Source organism: Filicampus tigris, chromosome 2 (assembly GCF_054856515.1).
Source record: "Filicampus tigris isolate MCC_2025a chromosome 2, RoL_Ftig_1.0, whole genome shotgun sequence".
Lineage (NCBI taxonomy): Eukaryota > Metazoa > Chordata > Actinopteri > Syngnathiformes > Syngnathidae > Filicampus > Filicampus tigris.
The window spans coordinates 35,117,069-35,139,489 of record NC_141218.1 but is presented as its reverse complement, the minus strand read 5'-3'; the positions used below and the strand labels follow the sequence as shown (position 1 = coordinate 35,139,489).

Genomic DNA, 22,421 nt, shown 5'->3' with positions numbered 1-22,421 from the left:
AACTGGATGGATGCTTCTCGGATTCATGACTGCATGTCTGGCTCTTAATGTGCACACTGACTTTAATGTTATGCTCTTACAACGCCCACCAGTGATCAATTTAATACTCTCGACCTGAGAGGGTAGCAAAAAAAAAAAAAAAAAAGAAGATCTAAATAGCTTCCTTGCTGTGAGGCAGGACCTAGCCTAAGTGAGTCTGCTTTGGTATTGATTTTTGCCCCTTTACGGAACACTGACCTGACGATCTCTTGGTAGCACACGTATTCCTTTCCACCATCTCTCCCTTGCCCCCTCTTTCTCTCATTTCGAGTCTGGATGCTGAGGCAGAGCCCATAACAGAGAGCTCCCAATCTTTATTGCTCCCGCTTGTGAGTGCAGCAGCAGCAGCAGCAGCTCAGCTTGCCTGGGCCAAGGCAAACGGCCCGCGGCTACACTTTAGGACCCCGGCATGAAAAGACTTAGTCCACCATACCCCCAGGTCCCATCCATTATTCACCACGAAACGTTCATAACACCTCGCCTCTCCATATAGTGCCAGTGGAATAATGTGTGTGTGTATGGGGGTGACGGGGGGACTTAATGGCAAGCTGTGAAGTTGGGGCAAGTCGCACTCCTTATCCAGCAGCTGCTTTCTTGCCCTGATTAGCTTCTTATTAAGTCTGCACCTCCATGAAAATTTAATGAGAATTTATGAAAGTGTACCCGAGGCTCTACAGCTACATGATTACAAATATATATATTTTTTTCTCCTCAGCTCTTCTGTGGTTTCTTGGTCAGTTATGCAGAGCTGCTGTGATGGCTACGCCATGTGTGATTCTTTCAAGCTGCTAGCCAGAAGGCCGAACAACGTGTGATCTCTCCAAAACCCAACAATGGCGTGCATGAGTACATTTTGATAGCAGACCATTGTGCCCGTATGGGGCAGCTCACGCAATCTTTTATATTCTGGTTGATTGTCGATGTCGAAACATGGCGCAGGCATTTCGTCTTTGATTCCTTCGCCCTTGAAAACGGGATGAAAGGATTTCAGATGGAAAGCGGGAGGCAGCTTTTGTTTTGTTGGTGGATTAAAATTCACTGTGTCCCCATTGCACCCCCGCCCCCCTTGAACGCACCACTCCTCCCACCATACCATCTCCGATTTCCATGCAGAATCATCAAAAAATGCCTTTTGGTGTTTGATGTATGCCTAAATTTATCACCGTCTTCATTCTGACGTCTGTCCTGTGTTGTGTCTGTCATTTGCCGTGCGTTAATGAAGTCGGAGAAATGAGGCGGTGACACCTATTTCACCCATCCCTCTCTGGAGCGTGGCAATTCCGAACACGCACACACACACACACACACAGGCGCATGAACGCACGCACACGCCCAAAAGGACAAAAGACGCCGTCTCGCTCTCATGGGGCTGTTGGAGGAGAAACCAGGTTAATTAGCTTGTTCACATCGGATCTTTACAAAGAGTCATGCTCCTCTCATGAAAAGAGCTGCTTTATGCTCTTTGGCTTTGTGTGGAGCTCATAAAGCGTAATAAACCCCTTCATCGTATGACTGCCACGCCAGTCAGTTAGCAGCAGGATTTGTTGTAAGTTTGAATTGATCTCTATTGTAATGTGGCCCTAAACGGAGGCTGTGATCAACTGTTTATTGTTGACAGAAAAGTAATGAATTAATGCTTGATATGCTTCATGTGTGATGAACCTTAAAGGCCAAACACAATTGGTTCCGGTATGCTGGTCGACCTCTAATCTTGGGTGTATTTAAAAGTGTACAGGCAACGTTTTTTTTTTTTCCAGCAAAGTTGAATGTGAATGTGAATGAATGCCTTGCCATTAAGGCAGTTCTGAAAAATAACACATAAAATATAAATATATATAATATAAATATAAAATATGAATAATATAAATATTGTGGCACAAATTAGATATTTCCTCACTTTTGTTGGCAGCAGTTTCAACTTGGCTCTGGCTCTGTGTGCTGAATTGTTCTGAGGGGGCTGTATATTTACACAGTTATACAAGCTGTGCACTGACGATCTTACATCGGAGCAAATTTTCATTTCTTTTGCTTCGTTTATCAAAATATGAGTGGAGTTAAGATGTTTTGAATAGATTTCCATGGTCAAGTATGTCGACAATTACTGATGGAATATTTTTTTTTCAGCTGTATTTGTCACCGATGGTATTCTGGTTCACTTGCCTGACTTCTGTGTCAGCAGCGCAGGTACTGTGTGTGCTCCGTCATTGAGTGGCGACAAGTCAAGGGTGGGGTCTGCCTTTCCTCTTAAGTCAGCTGGGATAGGCCCCAGCCTCCATGACCCGAAACAGGATCAGCCTTACAGAACATGGACTAATAGATAAAGATTACTTACAATGTGATGGAAGCACGTTGCTCTGAATACTGTAAATTGTTGTTTTGTTGCCAGCGTTGTATGGAGCTGAATCAGGCATATATGGAGGAGTTGTGTGTATGTGTATACAGTAAGTATTCTCTAGTAAGGACTCATATTTGCATTGTTCAATCTTTCCTTATAACATAATTTTCTTATGTGGGAAACGACTACGGTACATGTCCTGTATGAACGTGCAAAAATATATGTGTAACAACACAAGCAATATAATGCCCAAAGAATATTTTCCCCCAAATTTTTATTTAACAAAAACTAAACTATACAGTACAGGTATATGAACGAAATACAGTACAGTATAACAAAGATGGTCCAAATACTGTTGAAAAAATACTGTAAATACTGTAACATCAATGCAGTACAGTACTTAAGTACAGTAAACTGTACTGTGTTTTAGTGTTGATTTTTCTCAGACTTGGGAAAAAAATGAGTCTATTTTGAGTTGTTGTGTTGGCTTCATTCTTTGCTGTATGAAAATGTTTGTCTGCGTATCATACCGTTTTGTTGCTAATTGCAAGAAACTGTCCCGTTCATCATCACTGATGTCTGGGAATTCTTGTGCATACAAAAGCATTTTTCATGCCATCTCCATAGCTCTCTTGCTGGACGGCGGCTTTACATCAGGACTTTTGTCGTAGATTTGAGTTTTTCCGACTCCAAGTGTCTCCTGGATGTTTTTTACTTTGTGTCCAGCTTTGCATAATCAGATGCATTTCACTCTCTCTTTCACGGCCATTACCGTTCTTCTTCGTTCGGATGCCATGAACTACAGACGAAAATGTAAATGAATACAATTAAAATCTTTCACAATTTCAGTAAAACGTATGCCAAAGAAGTAACTTACATGTCGCCGTTTTGGATCCGATGATGGCGGAGCGGTCAGAGGTTTTCCATAGTACGAGCGGGAGCTGCTTGAGTTCTACTGTGGGCTTCTCTATGGGTTCCGGATACAGTACCGGAACTTCCGGTGGAAGTAATCGATCGTTAATGTAATACACTGGGAGAAAATTTAATGCATGTTTTTTTTCCGAGTGAGGGAATTTACATTTGATCCGATGATGGCAGAGCAGTCAAAGTTTTTCCGTAGTATAGAGCGTAGACTGCTTGAGTTTGCGCTCACTCCGGGCTTCGCTATTGGCTACGGGTTTCCGGGTACCGGAAATTCCGTTGTCAGGAATCGATCGTTAATGTAATATAGGAGTAGAACATTTAATGCATACGTTTTTTTTCCGGGTGAGGGAATTTCCGTTTGACAGAGGTCCGTAGGTGGGAATACTTACTGTACCTGAAGATTTCCCAGAAATTCAACACTTACAAAATAATCAATATCTCAGCCCCTGTAGCAGACAGAAACATAATTCCAAAATAATTTGAGATCTTAGACATGTGACTTTCACACAGACTCGGGTTTATTCAACTTTACTGTTATAATCGAAGAGGTAAAAATAAAATGTCAGTGCAAGAGAAGCACTACGTTTTATTTAAAAAAAACAAGTGGTAATTACCATCCTCTTTTCCATTACAAAGACGTCGATATTGTCATTATATGCAAACATATATCTTAACCATATATCACGTTCAACTGGTTCAAAGTCCTAAATCGCATTGTCTATATAGCTATATAGCTGCTGTTATTAATTTCAGAGATCCTGCGATCGACGGCGTCCGCCATTACTGCTCGAAAAAATTCCGGATATCCTCCAATGACTCACGACACCATCACATGTCTACTCTGATGCATTTCATTGGTTAAGAGATCGAGGATAAACAATAAAAAGAAAATGACGTATACGCTCTCCCGGCTTTAAGGGATGAAAGACGCAACAGCGCTCCCGGCTTTAGTGGTAGAAATGTGGTTATGCGCTCCCGCCCTTAATGGGTTAACACTGGTCAACAGCAAATTTTCATCAGATATGGCCTTATGTTTCACTAAACGTATTTTGGACACTGATTTAAAAAAATGTCTGTAGTGTAGCACATCAAATTTTGGAGAAATTTTCATTTTTTGCTTTTAAGTTTGACCAATAAAAGCTTGTATGAAATATATATAGCCATGACCTTCCGCAAAAAAATTTCACCTGTTGCTGAACATAATTCATGAATATCACTAAATATATTACTATTATACACATTATATTATTGTAACTATACAATTATTGTTATGAAAACCCGATGTGCTGGAGAGAAAATGAGGGCAGATTCGGAATCAGCTCAAAAAATCATCTAGAAAAGTGTACTTGGATATCTGATTAAAACATTTAGTAAGAATTTTCTGACCAGTGTTGATTCCTGCACCCGTCCCAGCTCTTAACTTTAATGACTAATGAAAAGGGACACGATAATATGCTAAATCAATAGAAGATTCTGCCTTCTGATTACAAGTGTACTGTAGCAGCTAAAGGTCTACTCCAAGGCCTGGACTTCAAAGTCTTTTCAACGTCAGGCGTCTTTTACACTTTGAGAGCTCATATGAAAGCATATGAGTGCCACTATGTAACATTTAACAATTGTCAACTCGAGCACTGAACGTAATTACCTATTTTTGCCATATTGTATGATAATTGGAAGGATGTCTGATTTGAATGGTTATTAAAACACCCAGAGACTTTATTGTTGACCCTTTGTTGGATTATTCGAAAATTACCTTTTGGAGAATCCCTCTACTCCTACGTGGCTCCATTATCCTCTTATTAACTTCCGTTCCCTCTCCTTTGTCCCAACCAGTTTTGACCAGGCAACATTTTGGTCCCCGACACACACCAGTTTTCCAGGATACCGAACAGTTTTTTCCCCCCGCGTTTGGCAGAAAAAACTCAAGAGGTTTCATTTAATATGAGAGCCAGTTTTGTGGAATCAGAACCTTCCTGCGTTAATTGTCTTCATCCAACTTGTAGTGTACACTATATCCTTTTTATTGTCGGTGAAGATGATACCATGTTTGGTATTACTATTGCAAACATTTCAAAGCCAAATCCAAACACTGTTTATGCCCTGTAGAACTGAGCTGTAAACTGGTGAATGTCAGTTTCAAGTCTTTGGGCAATTTAAGGGACAAAGTGCTTTTCCCCAAAATATTTCCAAATGGTGGAAGCTTTTGAAAGCCAAATTTGGAGGTGCCTTGCATACCTGTGCCCCTCGATAATAAGGAATAAAGGATGACATGCATACTGATGGTCGCCATAGTGAAAGGAAAGGGAGCATGACGTGAATTATCCCCACGAGTCTGATCCTTTGACGTAGGCAGCTCAAAACAAGCGCTTTAATCCTGCCCTTGTTGCGTCTATAACAAAGCATTCTCACAACTTCATGTTGCTCTCTGGATTTACATGTAGTATGTACAAAAATCACTTTCTGTGACGTCACACAATTTTGGGCTGCGTGTCTCACGCGACAATACCTATCGTGGTGGGACTGGCTCAAACCTGGGTTCGGGTTCCACCCTGGACTGGATTCCAGAGGATAGTGTTGTCAGTGTGGTCAGCCAGGGTGCGACTATTTACACCTGGGTCTGTACCAACAAACGGATCTGTACGATCGTTTACTGAGCTACTTAGTGCAACGCGCCAACACCTCCACCCATACTGATCACTCTTCCCCCTCCCTCTTCTCCATCACTAACAATTCTCCTATTGTGGTGTCCTTTTCTGTTTGCCTGATGGATGGCGCATACACTGGTGTCTATAAATACATTCAATACCCCAGCACCCCGCTTATTTTCCTGGCTCCCTATTGCATTTCGGAATCAATAATACATATCTATGTTTCCATCTAGTTAGTTGGACTCGCAAATCCAAATTGAATGGTAGGCGTGGGCGGGTTTTAGACTGGTGGACGGAAACAAGAAGAGATTTATAGCTGCTCATCAAGGTCACAGCAGCAGGGCAACGCGTTGTGTTATTGCTGCTGATGGATGTGTGTTATGTCAAGCGAGAAGCACTGACCTGTCCATGTCAGACCTGGCTGGACGCAATTTATGATCTTGATCTGCATGGTGTGTTGATCATACGTGTGTTTGTGTGTACACTATTTAATTACATGTGACGTTCAGAATCAACACTATGTTGTTAATCTCCAATGAAGCTGCAGATAATTACAAATTGGAATCAGACTTGCAATTGATCTGTCATGATTATGATTGTCAAATATTAACAAGGCCAACATTAGGCTCTCCCTGGCTAAATTATGAGTGATGTGTGCAGCTGGAGGGATCATGCGGCTGAAAATGACACAAGTGGTAAAAGACATTCTTTTAATAGTCTAAGTATTTTTTTTTTACAGTTTTACCTCGCTAATTTATGGGTTTTCTTAATATTTTTCTTCATTTAAGTGGGACCAGTCCTAAACGTTTTGAAATGTTATTTTTAGGGTACATTTTTTTTTACAAAAACCAAGCTCATGAACATTAGAGCTTGTTGCCCCCAGTGTCCCTGTTCCCTCATCGCGGGCGCGTTCGAAAATATGCTACGAGCGCATTACTTCACTCAGACCGTTCAGAAACTCAGAATGTTCAGTTATTCATTGCCATTCAGTAATTTAGAGTGCTCCCCCTCCAAAAAAAAACAAAAAAAAAACAAGAGTACCGCATCCCAGTGCGTCAGGCAGTACAAATGGAAACAGTTCAAGCACAAGCTGCTGATTATAGACTTATAGACTGTTCAGAAATGAATGTGAGAGGAGTGCGCTCTGCCTCCCACAGCACAGGAAGAAGATGAGACGTCTGTTTGCTTACTAACTACGTTAATATGTTTCTTTTTAACTTGTAAGATGTATTACCATGACCAGAATCCAGTGTCACCTTTTAACCAACGTACATGGTGGGTTAATGAGCTTTTTAAATCCTTTTTGTGGTAGTTCGCATATACTGTTGTCGTTGTCGTTGTATTCTTCTTCGCCTTCGAAATGGAAGACGAAGAAGAACTTCCCCTTGGAGTACAAGGATTTACAGCGCCGGGTATTTGTTCTTCATCTTGCATTTTACATCTATTGAGTGTAACAAGTGTTTCGAAGAGTGAAAACCGTGTGTGGGGGCTTGTGTTACAGGCATAGCCTGAGACCGCTGTGTTGCGTGTGACGTGTGCTGGAGTGGCGGGAGAAAAACCTGGAAGAGAAGGGTTGGTGTGAGCGAGAGTGAGAAGGAGAGGATGTCAGAAAATAATTAGAAGCCTGATTGCTAAGCGACATGACGCCTCGTTGTCTACCATTCTTGACTGCAGTCAGTTCGCCCCTTACCCCGGTTTGGACCTGATAGAACTGACCCAAGCCTGATAACGGAAGGTAACACTTGTAATGGCTTAATAGAGGCGTAACCGCCCCATAAAAAGTTATCCTCTACGGAAATTCACGTATCGCGGGGGATCATGGAAACGTGTGATCCATGATAAGTGTGGGAACACTCTATAGTGAAATGCTAAAAAGATGAACGCATTTTATGAGTGTTTTTTCACTTTTTTTGTGGAGCCAGAATATGGCCATTCAGCAAATAAAAATCCTCCTTAATTTCAAATTTGACAAGGTTATAAATCACTTTGGGATTCAGCCAATCAAATACGAAGTCCATCAGTGCCTGAGACAGAAAAAAACTTGTCTGCTTTGAATACATTTGCATTCATAGGAAGAAAAAACTCATTTAGGGCTTTCATCTTGAGTTTCGGCTTCACTGATTTTTGCTGTCTGTTCATTCTGTGAAATGACTGAGGGATGTATTGGTGTGTAAAGTTTCTAAATGGCGTCCATCAATTACTGTTTCTCCTCAGTGACTTAATGGGTTAATGATGAGCTGGAGTGGGGGAAGATGAGGGAAGTGAGAGAGATAGTTAAAGGCGTTGAAAGGAAAACCTTGGTTGCTAAATGCTATCTGCTAAGCTGATTCATGCACCGATGCTTTTGGCTGATTGATGTGTGTGTGCGCGTGCGTATGTGTGTGTGAAAGAGAGGTGGAGACCTTCAGATGCACATTGCACAAAGAAGGAGCTGCATTTGTCAGGGCGTGTGCCACTTGTGCAGTGCATCAGTGACTGGCTGGTCTTTTTGCAAAATGTTATTAGTTTCCTGATTGAAATGTGATTGGGCCTGGCCCCCACCTCGTGCCGACTCTGAATAGGCTTGAACAATAAAGCATGCAATTCAACAAGGCCATGCGCATTACCGTATATGAAGATATATTGTATTTGTGAAGCTATTATTCCTAGTCCCCCACTGCCCCCTCCACCATGCTTCGCAGCTTTACACGGGCACACACACAACAAGCTTGCCCGCAGGTAGTCTATTCCGATGACATCACCAATCCTATGCGTCCCTAAATATGGGAGCATATTTTCTCTCTATTTCTGCACTCTTGCTGAATTTCAGCTCCCATCAGCAACAATGTCTGAGCGCTATTGGCACACACACACAACCCCTCTGACTGCTGCTAGAGATTGAAGTGGTCTCCATAGCAACATCCCCCTCTTCTGAGAAGAAGGTCCACAGAGGGTGTGGGGAGATACCAAACAACTATAGCTCTTCTCTCGCTCTCTCTTCTGACTAAAAATAATTGTCCGTTTTAAGCAGGGAGGAAGCCTCTGCTGTGCAATGTGTACCACGCATACAGTAGTAGCTCTGAGCTGTGTAACCATCACAGCCAACACAAATATTTTGTGGTAGGAGTGGAATATACTGTACTTTAAGGTGAGGTGTGTATTATATGCCTCTGGTGCCACTGCAGATAGGATTTAAGAAGTCTAGTTAGTAACGTTTTTTTTTTTTAAATGAGTGAGTTCTGCTGCCGCTACCATGTTCATGAAATACTGCACATTTGCAGTTATCTAATTCAAAAAATAAAACAAAAAGAAAAATCTCTTTTACGAGATGATGCGTATCTTCACAGAGGGCATTGCTTCGTACTGTTTCTTCCCTCATCGTCTCCCTTTTGCCTGCTGAAGCTATAATCAACATTGGATTGGATATCATTAAAATGTGCCAAATGTGTAAGATGCACACGTGTTTAGATACCTCTAATGAAGCTGGAACTGGACTGAGATCAGGGACTCGCAAAAAAAATGGACCTATTAGTGTGACAGCAACATCCTTTACAAAACACAAGAGTACAATTCTATGACACAAATTTGGCTCTCATTCCAGAAATAATGTTTAGGATATCAGCCAGTCACACACTTAGTGTTTCTTTTTGCCCGAGGATGTCTGAGATGTGTCCTCTGCGAGTGTTCTTGGAAATTGCGCCGCTGTCTAATACACGTGTGTTTTTTACAGGCTGATACGCCTTGTGCACATCCACACTGACATTTCTCTCTCCCTTCTCTGTGCGCTACAGCTGACATTATCTCAACGGTGGAGTTTAACTCATCGGGTGAGCTGTTGGCCACCGGGGACAAAGGAGGCAGAGTGGTTGTCTTCCAGAGGGAGCAGGAGGTAGGAAATGGCAACAAAGCAACACGGAACATCAGGGTACTTCAATACACTTTGACAGCTTCAACACATTATTTTGGAATGTAGTCTGAAATAGTGGATGATGATATTGTATGGTAATTAGGTATACACACAATGCTTGTGAAGAATGTTAAATAATCAGCACCGTTTCGCATCTACAACGCTCCATATCTGAATTATCGCATTTTCAATTCCCATCAAAAGCAATCATCTATTTTTCATTGTTAATTATTGTATACTCTCACCTAACACGATGCAAGTGATGGGTCCAAAATTCTGCTTTTATAAAGATAATTTTGCTCAGTGCTCTCTCAAACGTCCCCAGTTGATCCAAAATGCTGCTGCTCGCTTCCTAACTGGAGCTCGGAAGACAGAGCACATAACACCGATTCTGGCCTCCCTTCACTGGCTCCCAGTGCACTTTAGGATTCAATTTAAGATTCTTCTATTTGGCTATAAGTCATTAAATGGCCTCGCCCGGGCGTACCTCTCCGAGCTCCTCCACTCCTACGCACCTTCCCGCAGCCTCAGGTCTGCGGACCAGGCGCTGCTCGAGGTGCCGAGGACCAAGCGGAGCCTCAGAGGGGATCGAGCCTTTTCGACTGCTGGTCCTTCCCTTTGGAATGACCTCCCATTGGATGTTAGGCAAGCCCCCTCTCTGTCCACTTTTAAAACACAGTTGAAGACACATTTCTATTCGCTGGCTTTTGATCCGACCTGAGACCCGAACTTTTCGGCTCTTTTAATGGTGTCTATTGTATATAGTGTTTTATGTTAATTTATTGATTTCACTTGTTGTATTATGGCTATTTGGTTGTTTGTATGTAAACTGCATTGTTACAGCTCTAGCTGTTGTGAAATGCGCTATACAAATAAAATTGTATTGTATTATAACTTATTTAGCTTAAGACTAATTACACAGAGGGTCGCAACATCCTGTGAAACCTTCTTTGAGAATTAACATCAATTCATGGTAATATAATATACAGGTATTCAAGGCACGTGCATGTTAGTCTCTAACACGGGAACTTGTTTTTCAAAACATGGAAATGGAAAACATATGAATCAAATGCACTGAATATCAACAAATTGATTAGCACTATTGACAAAAAAAAACAATTGTGATGGAAAGAGTTGATCTATGAATATTACCATAATGCCCAGCAAAAATTCCCATAGAAAGTTCCAAAAGTGTTTCGAGAAATTCATCAATGCAAAAGAAATTCCCCCAATGCAATGCTACACAGTACATCAGAGAGGTCAAATATGAATAAATTCTTAGCATACTTCCTTTTTTGTTTCATATATCTCTTTTGTTGATCTCATTAGAACATATTGAATATTTGCAACTGCAATGTGGATCTGCCTGTATCTTCTACTACAGAATATATTTTGCTCTGTGCAGCTTGATCAAGTGCAGAGCCTAATATATTGAGTCAAATGCAAGATGTCGATTTTTAGTCACCGGAACTCATTCTAGGGGCGGAGCCAGAACGTGGCTAATGGCTAGGTCGGGAAAAATCAGGGCACAATCCTCCACATCGGATATTCAAATAAAATGACAAACTGAATAATATGAAGTTCAGACCTTCCTGAGACAACCATAATTATGCCATTCTTAATATTCAATAAGATAAAAAACAGAAATTCAAAAATCATTTACTAAAAATGTAAAAGTATCAATTTTTTCATGAATCTCACCCAGGCCCACCCACGGCTCCGCCCTGCCTTATTCAGTGTAATTCTTTTTACTTTGCAGAGTAAGAGCCAGCCCCAGCGTCGAGGGGAGTACAATGTTTACAGCACATTCCAGAGCCACGAGCCGGAGTTTGACTACCTGAAGAGTTTGGAGATAGAGGAGAAGATCAACAAGATCAAATGGCTTCCACAGCAGAACGCCGCCTACTTCTTGCTCTCAACCAATGGTCAGTCACCGATTCTGACATTCCAGTAAAAGAAAAGGTTGATGACACTAATGTCACAGCAATGATCTTCCCACCAGCTTGCGTGAACGTGTTTGCGTTCCACTCGGTCGAGCGTGTGCCACCAACAGAAGGCTTGAAATTGAGAGTTTCATGCATGGCTACCGCAGCGCACACACGCACACACATCAAATCATATCATCTCTGCACTTGCGCTTCAACATCAGCGGAGGAGACGTCTTGCAGATTGCGGCCGTCATGCATGGCTGCTACGGAAGCGCTAGCGGAGGGTGGAGCAGATGGCGGAGGGTCCTGCGGCGATGGCCTCGCCACACTGACACAATATACACGGCGGATATTGAAAGAAAAAAAAAACAGGAGCAAACATGACTGCTGCCACCATCCTTCTCACTGGACCGTGAAGATGAGATGTAACTGATGTTTGCAATGCAGAATTGGAAAGCGCCCAGATGGCTTATTCAGGGCGGGGAATGTCGTCAACTTGTAGATTGCTTATCAGTGACATCACAACCTTCAGCGCCATTCATCATCTTGCACCCAGCTACATGTCAGATTGGGTGCCCCAACCCCCACACATCTGTCTTGGATACAAGATTGACTGTATAGTGAGACCTTGTGATTTGAAGTGATTTTTTTTTTCTTTCCTCAGATAAAACGGTGAAGCTGTGGAAGATCAGCGAGCGAGACAAACGGCCAGAGGGCTACAACCTAAAGGATGACGACGGACGCATCAGAGACCCGTCCACCATCACATCACTACGAGTAAGCGTGCACAGGAAGCTATGAAAACTCACTTGCTTTTAGTCAACATTTCTACTACAGCTACAATATTGAAACAAAAGAGTTCCTAAATATCAGAGCTGTGCGTTTTAGTAGAATTTCCCGGTCACCTTCCGTCTGCAGCTGGGGTACCGTTCTGCCGTCGGATTATCCCCTTGTCCGGCCGCAACAAATAGTAATCGCCTATCATTTTCAATGGGCTTCCTTTTGCGTTTCTGTCTAGCAACTTCGACCAACTTCCAATAGCACCCGCGGCCGGACTAAATACTCCTTTTGGGACACGGAAGCTGTCAAAAAGTGTCCACTGCAGCGAACGGGAAAACGGATGCCTCACTGCGTCCATTGAAGCCTCACCGCGAAAATAGACGGTAGACGATTACATAGACGGAAAAAAGGGGCTTTCGACGATGCTTAGTCCGACTATTTTTTTAGGTTCCCGTCTTTCGTTTATCGCCTACAAAATGGGCGTCCGTCATTGCCGGATAGACGGACCGGTCCGTCACATAGGCAGAATGCCCAGCTCTGCTAAATAGAATGAGAAACAATAAAGGGGAAATCAACCCAAACATATTTTTTTCAAGAACATGTTCTATGCAAACCCACTAGTTGAAACAAGGCATTCTCATAAATATTGCATTTGTGGAATAAGAGTTAATCCACTGGTTTTTAGCCATCTCTGGGGGCCGCCATTTTGTCACTTCTGTTGACAAAAATGAAAAAAAAAATGAAAAATTAGGTCAGCCATGATGTCATTTTCATTCGACAAAGACAAAATGGCCGCCCCCACAGATGGCTAAAAACAAGTGCATTATGCTTAACTTATATTCCACAAACGCAAAATTAATCAGAATGCCGTGTTTCAACTAGTGGACCTGCTGGGAACATATTCTTGAAAAAAAATATCTTTGGGTTGATTTTCTTTGAAGCCAAAATGTCAACGTTTACTTTGGTAAGTTGATCATAGCATATGGTTCCAAAAAGGCAGGCATCATTGCCAATGTTATTGCATTTTAGTCGATGATCTGGCCCTTGTGGCATCATGACGCCCTAGTGGTTAGCACATTTGCCCTGCAGTTTTGAGAGTTTGGGTTTGAATCTCTGCCCTGTGTGCCGTTTGCATGTTCTCCCTATGCTTACGTGAGTTATCCGTGTGTACTCTTGACTTCCTCCCTGTGAACACTTTACACCGTACTCGAATGTGAGTGTGAGTGGTCATTGTCAATATGTGCCCTGTGAGTGGCAGGCCAGCAGTCCAGTGTGTACCCTGAGGTAGGGTCCACCCGTGCGCAATGAGACGCTATGGAAAATGGAAGGATCTTGCCTTTGTTCCTCTTGCCAAAAGAGTCCCAATATTTTACAACTAACAAGGAACACATTGATTGCGCACACTGATTTCAATCATGAGGTGCTGCTGCAATTTTTGCTTTGTTTGATTTGATCTAATCTGACCTGATCCGAAAATACAGACAGCCAAAATCAAGAAATGAGTGATCGATATGTGCATTAAGGAAGACCATGAAGGGATCATCTTCTCACCCGCCGTTCTTGTTATCATCCCCCCTGCCTTCTTCATGATGACAAGGAACTCACGTAGGACAGTGTGTGTCTGTGTGTGTGTCACAGTAGATTAGTGCTGTGTTCAGCGTGTCTGTACCTCTTTGTCTGACGAGCCAGGGGATCATAGAGACGTAGCGGACAGGCCGGGACTGTGGAAATCCTGTTTGCGTGTGCGCAGGGGATGGGGGTGGAGTGTTGCTGAAATTTCATTCTATATTTGTGGCAAATATGAGTAGACAGATAATTGATGTGGTGCTGTGTTCTGCATGGCTGAGAAAACTGTAAAATATTGCTCGTAGTCTCCTAGAAGGAGGAACTTTATCGAGAAGGGCTGCGAGCCAGCTGAGCAGTCTGAGTGTCAATGTTGGAGGTCTGTGCAGGTTCATGTGCTCTACATCTCTCTGGACAGCCAGTGAAAGGACATGGAAATGAAGTGATGCCCGTGGAGATAAAAGCAACCCTCCGCATGAGCTGGCGCGGTCAGTGCCAGCGTCGGACAAGAGAAAAAGAGGGACGAAACAGGCGATTTGTTCTCCCCTACCCTTCTTCTTTGTCTGGGTTTTATCCGGCCAATGGGGAGCTGCGTTCAGACAAGGACTTGGGGACCTTTGAAGCAGCAACTGTTTATAAGCATGTCAGTGTGTGTGTGGATGTGTGTGTGTGTTTGCAAGAGCATTCCAGCTAATTCTGGACAGTTCGGTTATCATTCCTCAGCAGGACTTCTTGACACCCTTCGGGTATCTCTCTCTTTACGTTTCACCCTTTACTTCCTCTACCACATGCACACAGAAAACAGAGGAGACGATTTTAGCTTTTGTGTGTGTGTGTGTGAGCGGCAGAGATGTTCACAGTCTGATTGAGGCAGCTCATCAAACAACCCCGAGCGCTTCATTAAGACATAAATGTGGAGGAGTAAATGTCATATGAATCCCTGCAATCACAAGGTCGTGTTTCAGGCACACACACATACGCACAGCGTGTGGTCCCACTTGCACATGTGTCGCCATCTGCAATAAAAAACTAACAGATAAACAGACCTCCAGCAAAGCCAGCTTCAAAGAACATGCAGTATCAGTATCATATCAGTGATACTGGGCACATGTGAGCCTTCAGAACATTTATATTGCGTTTTTCGCTCCATCTTGCCAGGTTCCGGTGCTGCAACCGATGGATCTGATGGTTGAAGCCACAGCCAGGCGAGTGTTCAGCAACGCCCACACCTACCACATCAACTCCATCTCCGTGAACTCTGACCTCCAGACCTTCATTTCCACCGATGACCTCCGAGTGAACCTGTGGAATCTGGAGATCACTGACCGCAGCTTCAGTATCCTCTTTGCTTACAAAGTTTAGAATCCCGAGCTTCCGTGCGGCACCGTAAATTCATGCTTGACACAAAAACTCACACTTGGCAGCTGCGGTTCTTCCTTAGATCTCGTTTTTCAGACATCGTGGACATAAAACCGGCCAATATGGAGGAGCTGACCGAAGTGATCACCTCAGCAGAGTTTCATCCCCAGCAGTGTCACACTTTTGCATACAGCAGCAGCAAGGGTTCAATAAGACTTTGTGACATGAGGCAAGCTGCACTCTGCGACAAGCACTGCAAATGTAAGTACCAGCAGAGAGAATTATGGGTAAAATGCTTTGAAATGTCATACTAGAACAAAGGATGGGCCGATAATTCGATACCGATATGTATCGCGATTGACACGTGATCGATACCAATAGAAAATGCCTTCAATAAAACGTTTGATAGAAAAAAAGAAAAAAAAAAAAACAAACCCGATCGCAGCATGGTTCTTGATGTAGCAGCGCGCTTCCGCCTCCAAACATGAAGAAGAAGCGTTTAAACCAAAGAAACAGCAGCTTTTAAACCAATGAGGAAGAAGCATTTAAACCAACAAGAAGAAGCTGTTAACTCAACGGAGCATGCTCGTGGGCCCGGCGGCCGTGCGCTACGCTCGCGGGGCCGGCGGCCGTGCGCTGTGCTCGCGTCCAGCGAGCGAGCGCCGTAACTTTGCTCAAATAAATGACCACTCGACTCAGTACAACTCTTACAATTGAATTATATTATGCATGATAGCCCTATTAAAAACCCGTGGATGGAGCCATGGTGTACAAATAGAGGAGTTCTTGTCTTTGACATGCTAGCAGTAGTTAGCCTTATCCGACACCGGCATCGCACTCAAGGTAAAATCAAGCAAGTAAAATATGAATGGACTATGGCAATAATGAGTCCGCTAAAAAGATAAAGTAGTCCTAAGACGGTTGGTCAACGATGATGTATGCACTGCAAGAGTATTCGTTCACTTACATTGGATGAACATTGAATGAAATATATGTGTCAACAACTGCTTTGAGGTAGACCTAATGCAAATACGCATTTACAATGCACTGATGGAGGACAAACTGCACATTACACAACATAACAATGTACAAAAAACAGTTAACTGTTATTTAAAGAAAAGGTTTAAAACAAAATCAATAATTATCAATATAGACTGATATGAAATACTTAGATTGTGACAGCCCTTCTAAGCACATTATCTTTAAAATGGAGTTTATTTAATCTTTATATCGACCAGTTTATTTCACTCTTTCATAGTTACATTGACCTCTTATTAAAGGTTAAGTATTATGTTAAAATAAAATAACCTAAATGTATTTTTCTTCAGGTCATTATTTTCAATAGTTTAACAACAGAAAAAAAACTATATATATATTGATATCGACCAATATGAAACACTTGTATCGTGATATACTTTTCAGTCATATCGCCCAGCCCTAACTAGAACACCATCAGCCTTTATTCAATTTCAAACAATAGTAAGGACACACATACACATGCATCGGTTTACTACGCCATTCTGTTCCTATGATGGAAATGTAAACCAAATTTGTATGTAATCGTACTAAACTATGCTAACATGGTAGTAAAGGCGTAATTATAATAAATATTGTCATGAAAAACACTCCTTGGCCATACATGTAAAACAATCAATGAACAAGGGTAAGTACAGTAACAGTACAGTACAGCTGCTGAGTGTGCTTTTATATTCTTACGCTGCCACGCAAACTACCTCATTGCCTGCCGTTCATAACCTCAAAAGTACATGGTTGTGATTTTCATAAACTTATGACACCCTGTATTATTTTAAATTAAAGGTGTATTAAATACAGTAATGCTTAGTACGGTATGGATTCATTTCTATTGTCAGATATTTAGTTTGGTATTTTGTGCGATGATAATTTTTTCCATACACCTGTCAGGGCCCTATTTTTGTTCCCAGCACAAGTCTACTGTGCACATGGGTGTAGTTTTCTCTCATTTGGTATTTCGCTAGACTTTGCACAGGTAGAATTAACCTTAATGGGGTGTTTGCACCGTTTTGCGACATTGTGGGATGGAAAGGAGACGTTTGTAGAGCCATCCATAATTTGCATTAAAATCAGGGTGTTCGGAGCATAGTATGTTCGGGTATGTCGTGCTTGACACTGCGGGAACAGAAATAGACTCGCTGGCGTCCTTGCATGACAATGGCAGCTAAACTGCAAAATCTCCCCTTGCGGATGACGTAGTCGGCCGCGCACGTCTCGTGGGCAGTTGTAGACCGCCTTGCACCCACAATCTCAGTACTCAAAGATTTTGTTTTCTTTGATCAGAGAATAACTCAAAGACACCAGCCCAATAACAAAAATACCCAACAGGAAGAATGCAAGAATGAAAAAAAGGAAGAAACAGTGCAGGAATATACACAAACCTGACAACATGTAGTGAATTAGGAAGGAGATGGAGAGCAATATACAAACTAATTAGAAGACGAAAAACGGGTGTGTGGAGCATGAGTGCACACTAGGGTACGAGCTCATTGGCTAAGACGCAGCAAGTGCTGAGTGAAATGAGTAAGACAATTAACAACTTGAGACATTGGAACAAAGACAAACTCCAAGCACAGTAAGCATTCTAAATATAAGACATCATTGTGTGCGTAGTGTTACATTGTTGCTAGTAATTGTGAAATGCTAAATTGAAAGCCGGAGATTGATGGAGAAAAGCACACTTGCGGTTGCACACACTCGCTAAGTGACAGTCCATTTTTTCAGCTTGGCTTTGTGCGACTGTGACATGCAGCCTTTCCTCTGTTCAATATGCTACCACTGATAACCCATCAATAAATCCCAGTGTGTGTCTTAGACAATGAATGGCCAAGCCTCTGAGGCTTAACCAAACATGCAAGCACTTACATTGAATGAATAATGAATACATTGACATTTTAAGCGGGAGAATCGATAGCTGGAGGGCAATCACATTAGGCCTTCGTGGACACACCTTGTTGTCCAATAATGTCCATCATTTCCTCCAATGGATTGACGTGTTCGCTGGAGCGCGTGTTAACTAACGCGGCCTGTTGGGCTGTACTATTTGTTCAATAGGAAATGTCGGAATTGTGAAGATCATGGCATAACTGTGAGGCACAAAGAGCACACACACATGCACTGCAGGTGGGTGTTAGCCTCGAGTCAGGACTGGTAATATTGACCGTACGATAAAAATGCATATATAGCCTCATGAATACATGCTGTGTTTCCACGCCATCATATTCCAAGTATCACAAATAAAAAAAAAAAAAAAAGCATATTAATCGTAGTGCGCTCGCGTCCACATACGCACGGCTATAAATCACTGTGGTGAAATGAATCAGTGTGAGCAATGAGATGAATGGACGGATGAGAGCAGGATGAACAGAGAGAGGAGAATGCCAAAGATAGCGAGCCCCAGGACAGAAAGAAAGAGCTCGACCAGCCCCCTCCCTGCCAACTCCCCTGGAAGCTTATTATGTGCCCCTAGAGGGGGGCGCGGGGCAGAAGGGAAGCCAAGGACACACACACACCCACACACCCGCATATAAACATGCATCACTGACACACACGTAAATCCAGCGGGGCTCCAGTGGCCCAACACTTAGACATTGATTTGTTTTTTCTTATTTTTATCCCCTTCAAACCCCCCCCCCCCCCTTCAACCTCTCATTTTTCTATCTCTTACTCCGCATCCCTCATTAGACTTCCCACTGGCACATCACAGTACCGGGTATAAAGGGAGATGGGAGGTGGGCAATAATGGAGGGAGAGGAGAGAGGTGAGGAATGGTGGGAGTGCAAAGGAGGAGGAGGAAGAGCGGAGAACAACAATAAGTTGACAGCTCACGGTGGAATGTCTGGCTCTCATCCCCCGCGTGCAGATCAGCAGCTGCCAGAATCAATATGAATCATAACCAATATTTACCCATCATGCTGACCCATGGCTGTCTCCCGAAGCACACACACACACAAATAATCCTCTGAGGGGATGCAGCTGCTGCAGAATATTCCGGCATTGTTGTACTCTGATTGCTAGTGGCTGACGCCTCCGCAGTGAAATCGCAGCATGATGCAATGTCAAATATGCTCTTTGTTGAAAATATTTGTGCTTTTTTTTTTTGTCTTGTGTAGACTTTGAGGAGCCGGAGGATCCCGCCACTCGTTCCTTTTTCTCCGAAATCATCTCATCCATTTCTGACGTGAAGTTCAGCCACAACGGCCGCCACTTGATGACGAGGGACTACCTCACTGTTAAGGTGTGGGACCTGCAAATGGAGAACAAGCCGCTTGAGACGTACCAGGTATGCAGACGCACAACCTGGCCGACGTTGCAGTGAAATGCAATCACCACATATTGATTTGGGACTAATCGCTCAGCATAATCCTGTTTCACTGTCACGCTGCGCACACCATATTTAGCGATCAAGCCGGGAGTGTTTATTGAGCCCCCGTCCTGTGAGAAGACAGATAGCGATCATACTGTTTCAACCTAAAGGGCAAAACCTCCCACTGTAGCCGGTCGCATGGGTCACATCCGCACTGCCTGATCAGGGGGAAGCTATCTGAGGGCAGATCATGATTGATAAGGCGTGCGAAGGACTCAAGGGATTTCTCGGTGCAATTCCCTCCCCACCTGCTGCCCGTATCGCCCTCGTGACCCGGTCTGCAGGGATTAGCCGGAGTCCAGCGTGTGGACTTGCATTTTATGGGGATTTGCTTGTCCTCTTGGCAGGCAGCTCTGTGGAAAAGTGTAGACATAATTCAATTGACATGAATGCAAAAACACAAGCCAGGCACAATATACAGCTTACTTTGTAATATAAACACGTACATTGAAAAAAATGCTGTGCATAAAAGTGGTTGCACAAAATAATATAATTCTAATCTACATTGATTTTTTTTTTCAAGCAGACTATACACTACTTTAAAATGTATCTGGATACAGATTATTTTATTTTGTCATCACTAAGGAAAATAAAATTGAGTAATTTCAACCATCATTTTTTTCAGTGTACAGGTCTACTGGTCACTTTGGCTTTTCAAGACTGACACATTAATATTCACAAGCTTCTAAATTGAATTCTAGTTGGCAACGTACAAGCTTTTGAAGGACTCTTTGAAAAATGAAACATTTTCAATGACTTGAAAACACCTTAAAAGAACAGTGGAAACCCTCCATCCATCCATCCATTATCTGTACCGCTTATCCTCACAAGGGTCGCGGGGCGTGCTGGAGCCTATCCCAGCTGTCTTCGGGCAGTAGGCGGGGGACACCCTGAATTGGTTGCCAGCCAATCGCAGGGCACACAGAGACAAACATCCGCACTCACAATCACACCTAGGGGCAATTTGGAGTGTCCAATCAACTTACCATGCATGTTTTTGGAATGTGGGAGGAAACCGGAGTTCCCGGAGAAAACCCACGCAGGCACGGGGAGAACTTGCTTTTATCATACCAGCCCTCGCGGATCCTGAGGTCCTCTGGCGCCGGCCTTTTATTTATTCCAAGGGTGAGGACCAAAATGCATGGCGAGGCTGCATTCAGCCATTTTGGTCCTCACCTTTGGAATAGCCTGCCAGAGGATGTCAGGTCTGCAGAGACTGTTGATATTTTTAAGAGGAAGCTCAAGACACACCTTTTTAGTTTGGCTTTCAACAACTTTTAAATAATTTATCTTTTCTTTTGATTGAAGATAATTCTATGTTTTGCTTTGAATGTTTTAAAGCACTTTGAGTTGCATTTTTATGTATGAAAAGTGCTATATAAATAAAATGTGATTGATTGATTGATTGATGTGAACATGCAAACTCCACACAGGGAGGCCGGGGCCGGGATCGAACCCACGACCTCTGAACTGTGAGGCGGACGTGCTAACCAGTCGTCCACCTTGCCGCCAGTGGAAACCCTTAAAGTCTAAATCTACCCAAACATGCAGGCCCACTAGTTGAAACAAGGCATTCAGATTAGTATTGTATTTGTGGGAAAAGAAAAAAACACCTGCTTTTAGCCATCTCAGTGGGCGGCCATTTTATCACTTCTGTCGATTGAAAATGGCATCACAGATGCTCAGTGCTCAGATAACAACCAATCATGGCTCAGCTTTAGAAAACAGGTCAGCCGTGATTGGTCGTGACCTGAGCCCTGAGCAGTTGTGATGTCATTTTCAGTCGACAGAAGTGACAAAATGGCCGCCCCTGAGATGGCTAAAAATGGGTGGATTAAGTCTTATTCCACAAATGCAATATTAATCAGAATGCCTTGTTTCAACCAGTGTGACTGCATAGAACATATTCTTGATAAAAATATGTTTGGGGTGACTTCCCTTTAAGCACATTTTTGGTAACTATTGTCTATTTTTGGACAACTCTCCACACAAATAAGAAAACCTTTCACCAAAGTGAGGAAACATCGCTGTTCTCTTGCAAAAGCAACAACTCTTGTAAAAAAAATATTTTTGTATCAAACAATTAACACAAGACAACATATTAGTAAGCACACAAAGCACCAACTACACACTGATGGGAAGAATGGCAAACACATTTGGCTTTTGCTTTCTCTGTGCACAGCTTTTGCTTTCTCTGTGCACAAGGTAGGCTATGTTACTTTGAGGTCATACTTTTCACAGAGTTGGGGAAACACACAGGAATCCAAATTTCAAGAATTTTTTTTCAAGGACTTTACTTTACTTACTGTAAACTCACTCCAAACAAACACAAAACAGTGTTTTTCCATGCGTGTCAAAACATACGCACACACACACACCCCAAAAACCCTTGAATTTCACTGAGAGAAAGAGAAGGGGGTTGGCAGTCATTCTATGGTTGATTACAGGGTCCACTAATGTAGCTCCGATGTCATCAGTCATTTTATTTCTTACTCTCCTTCCTCCTTCACCTTCTTGTCCTCCTCTTCCTCTAATTCCCACTCTTCTCATTCTTTGTGCT

At 42.8% G+C, this 22,421-nt stretch overlaps 1 protein-coding gene and 1 long non-coding RNA gene across 4 annotated transcripts in view; one reads left to right on the top strand and one right to left on the bottom strand.

Moving 5' to 3' along the window:
• ppp2r2ba (protein phosphatase 2, regulatory subunit B, beta a) overlaps nucleotides 1–22,421 on the top strand; it is a 63,461-nt gene that overhangs the window by 36,965 nt on the left and 4,075 nt on the right. For 2 of the 3 annotated variants that reach the window (XM_086023882.1, XM_086023880.1), the window contains exons 2-7: nucleotides 9,717–9,814; nucleotides 11,592–11,757; nucleotides 12,425–12,537; nucleotides 15,262–15,439; nucleotides 15,559–15,723; nucleotides 19,608–19,777. In XM_086023882.1, coding sequence (XP_085880008.1) covers nucleotides 9,717–9,814; nucleotides 11,592–11,757; nucleotides 12,425–12,537; nucleotides 15,262–15,439; nucleotides 15,559–15,723; nucleotides 19,608–19,777 — 890 coding nt within the window. Of the gene's footprint in view, nucleotides 1–7,106; nucleotides 7,222–9,716; nucleotides 9,815–11,591; nucleotides 11,758–12,424; nucleotides 12,538–15,261; nucleotides 15,440–15,558; nucleotides 15,724–19,607; nucleotides 19,778–22,421 lie in introns of those variants that run through there. The other variant, XM_086023881.1, reaches the window with a different exon arrangement.
• LOC147152206 (uncharacterized) lies at nucleotides 2,863–4,264 on the bottom strand. The gene is made up of 3 exons (XR_015085732.1): nucleotides 3,453–4,264; nucleotides 3,252–3,368; nucleotides 2,863–3,173 (listed from the first exon to the last, which is right to left on the bottom strand). It is a non-coding gene; the product is annotated as an uncharacterized LOC147152206 (long non-coding RNA).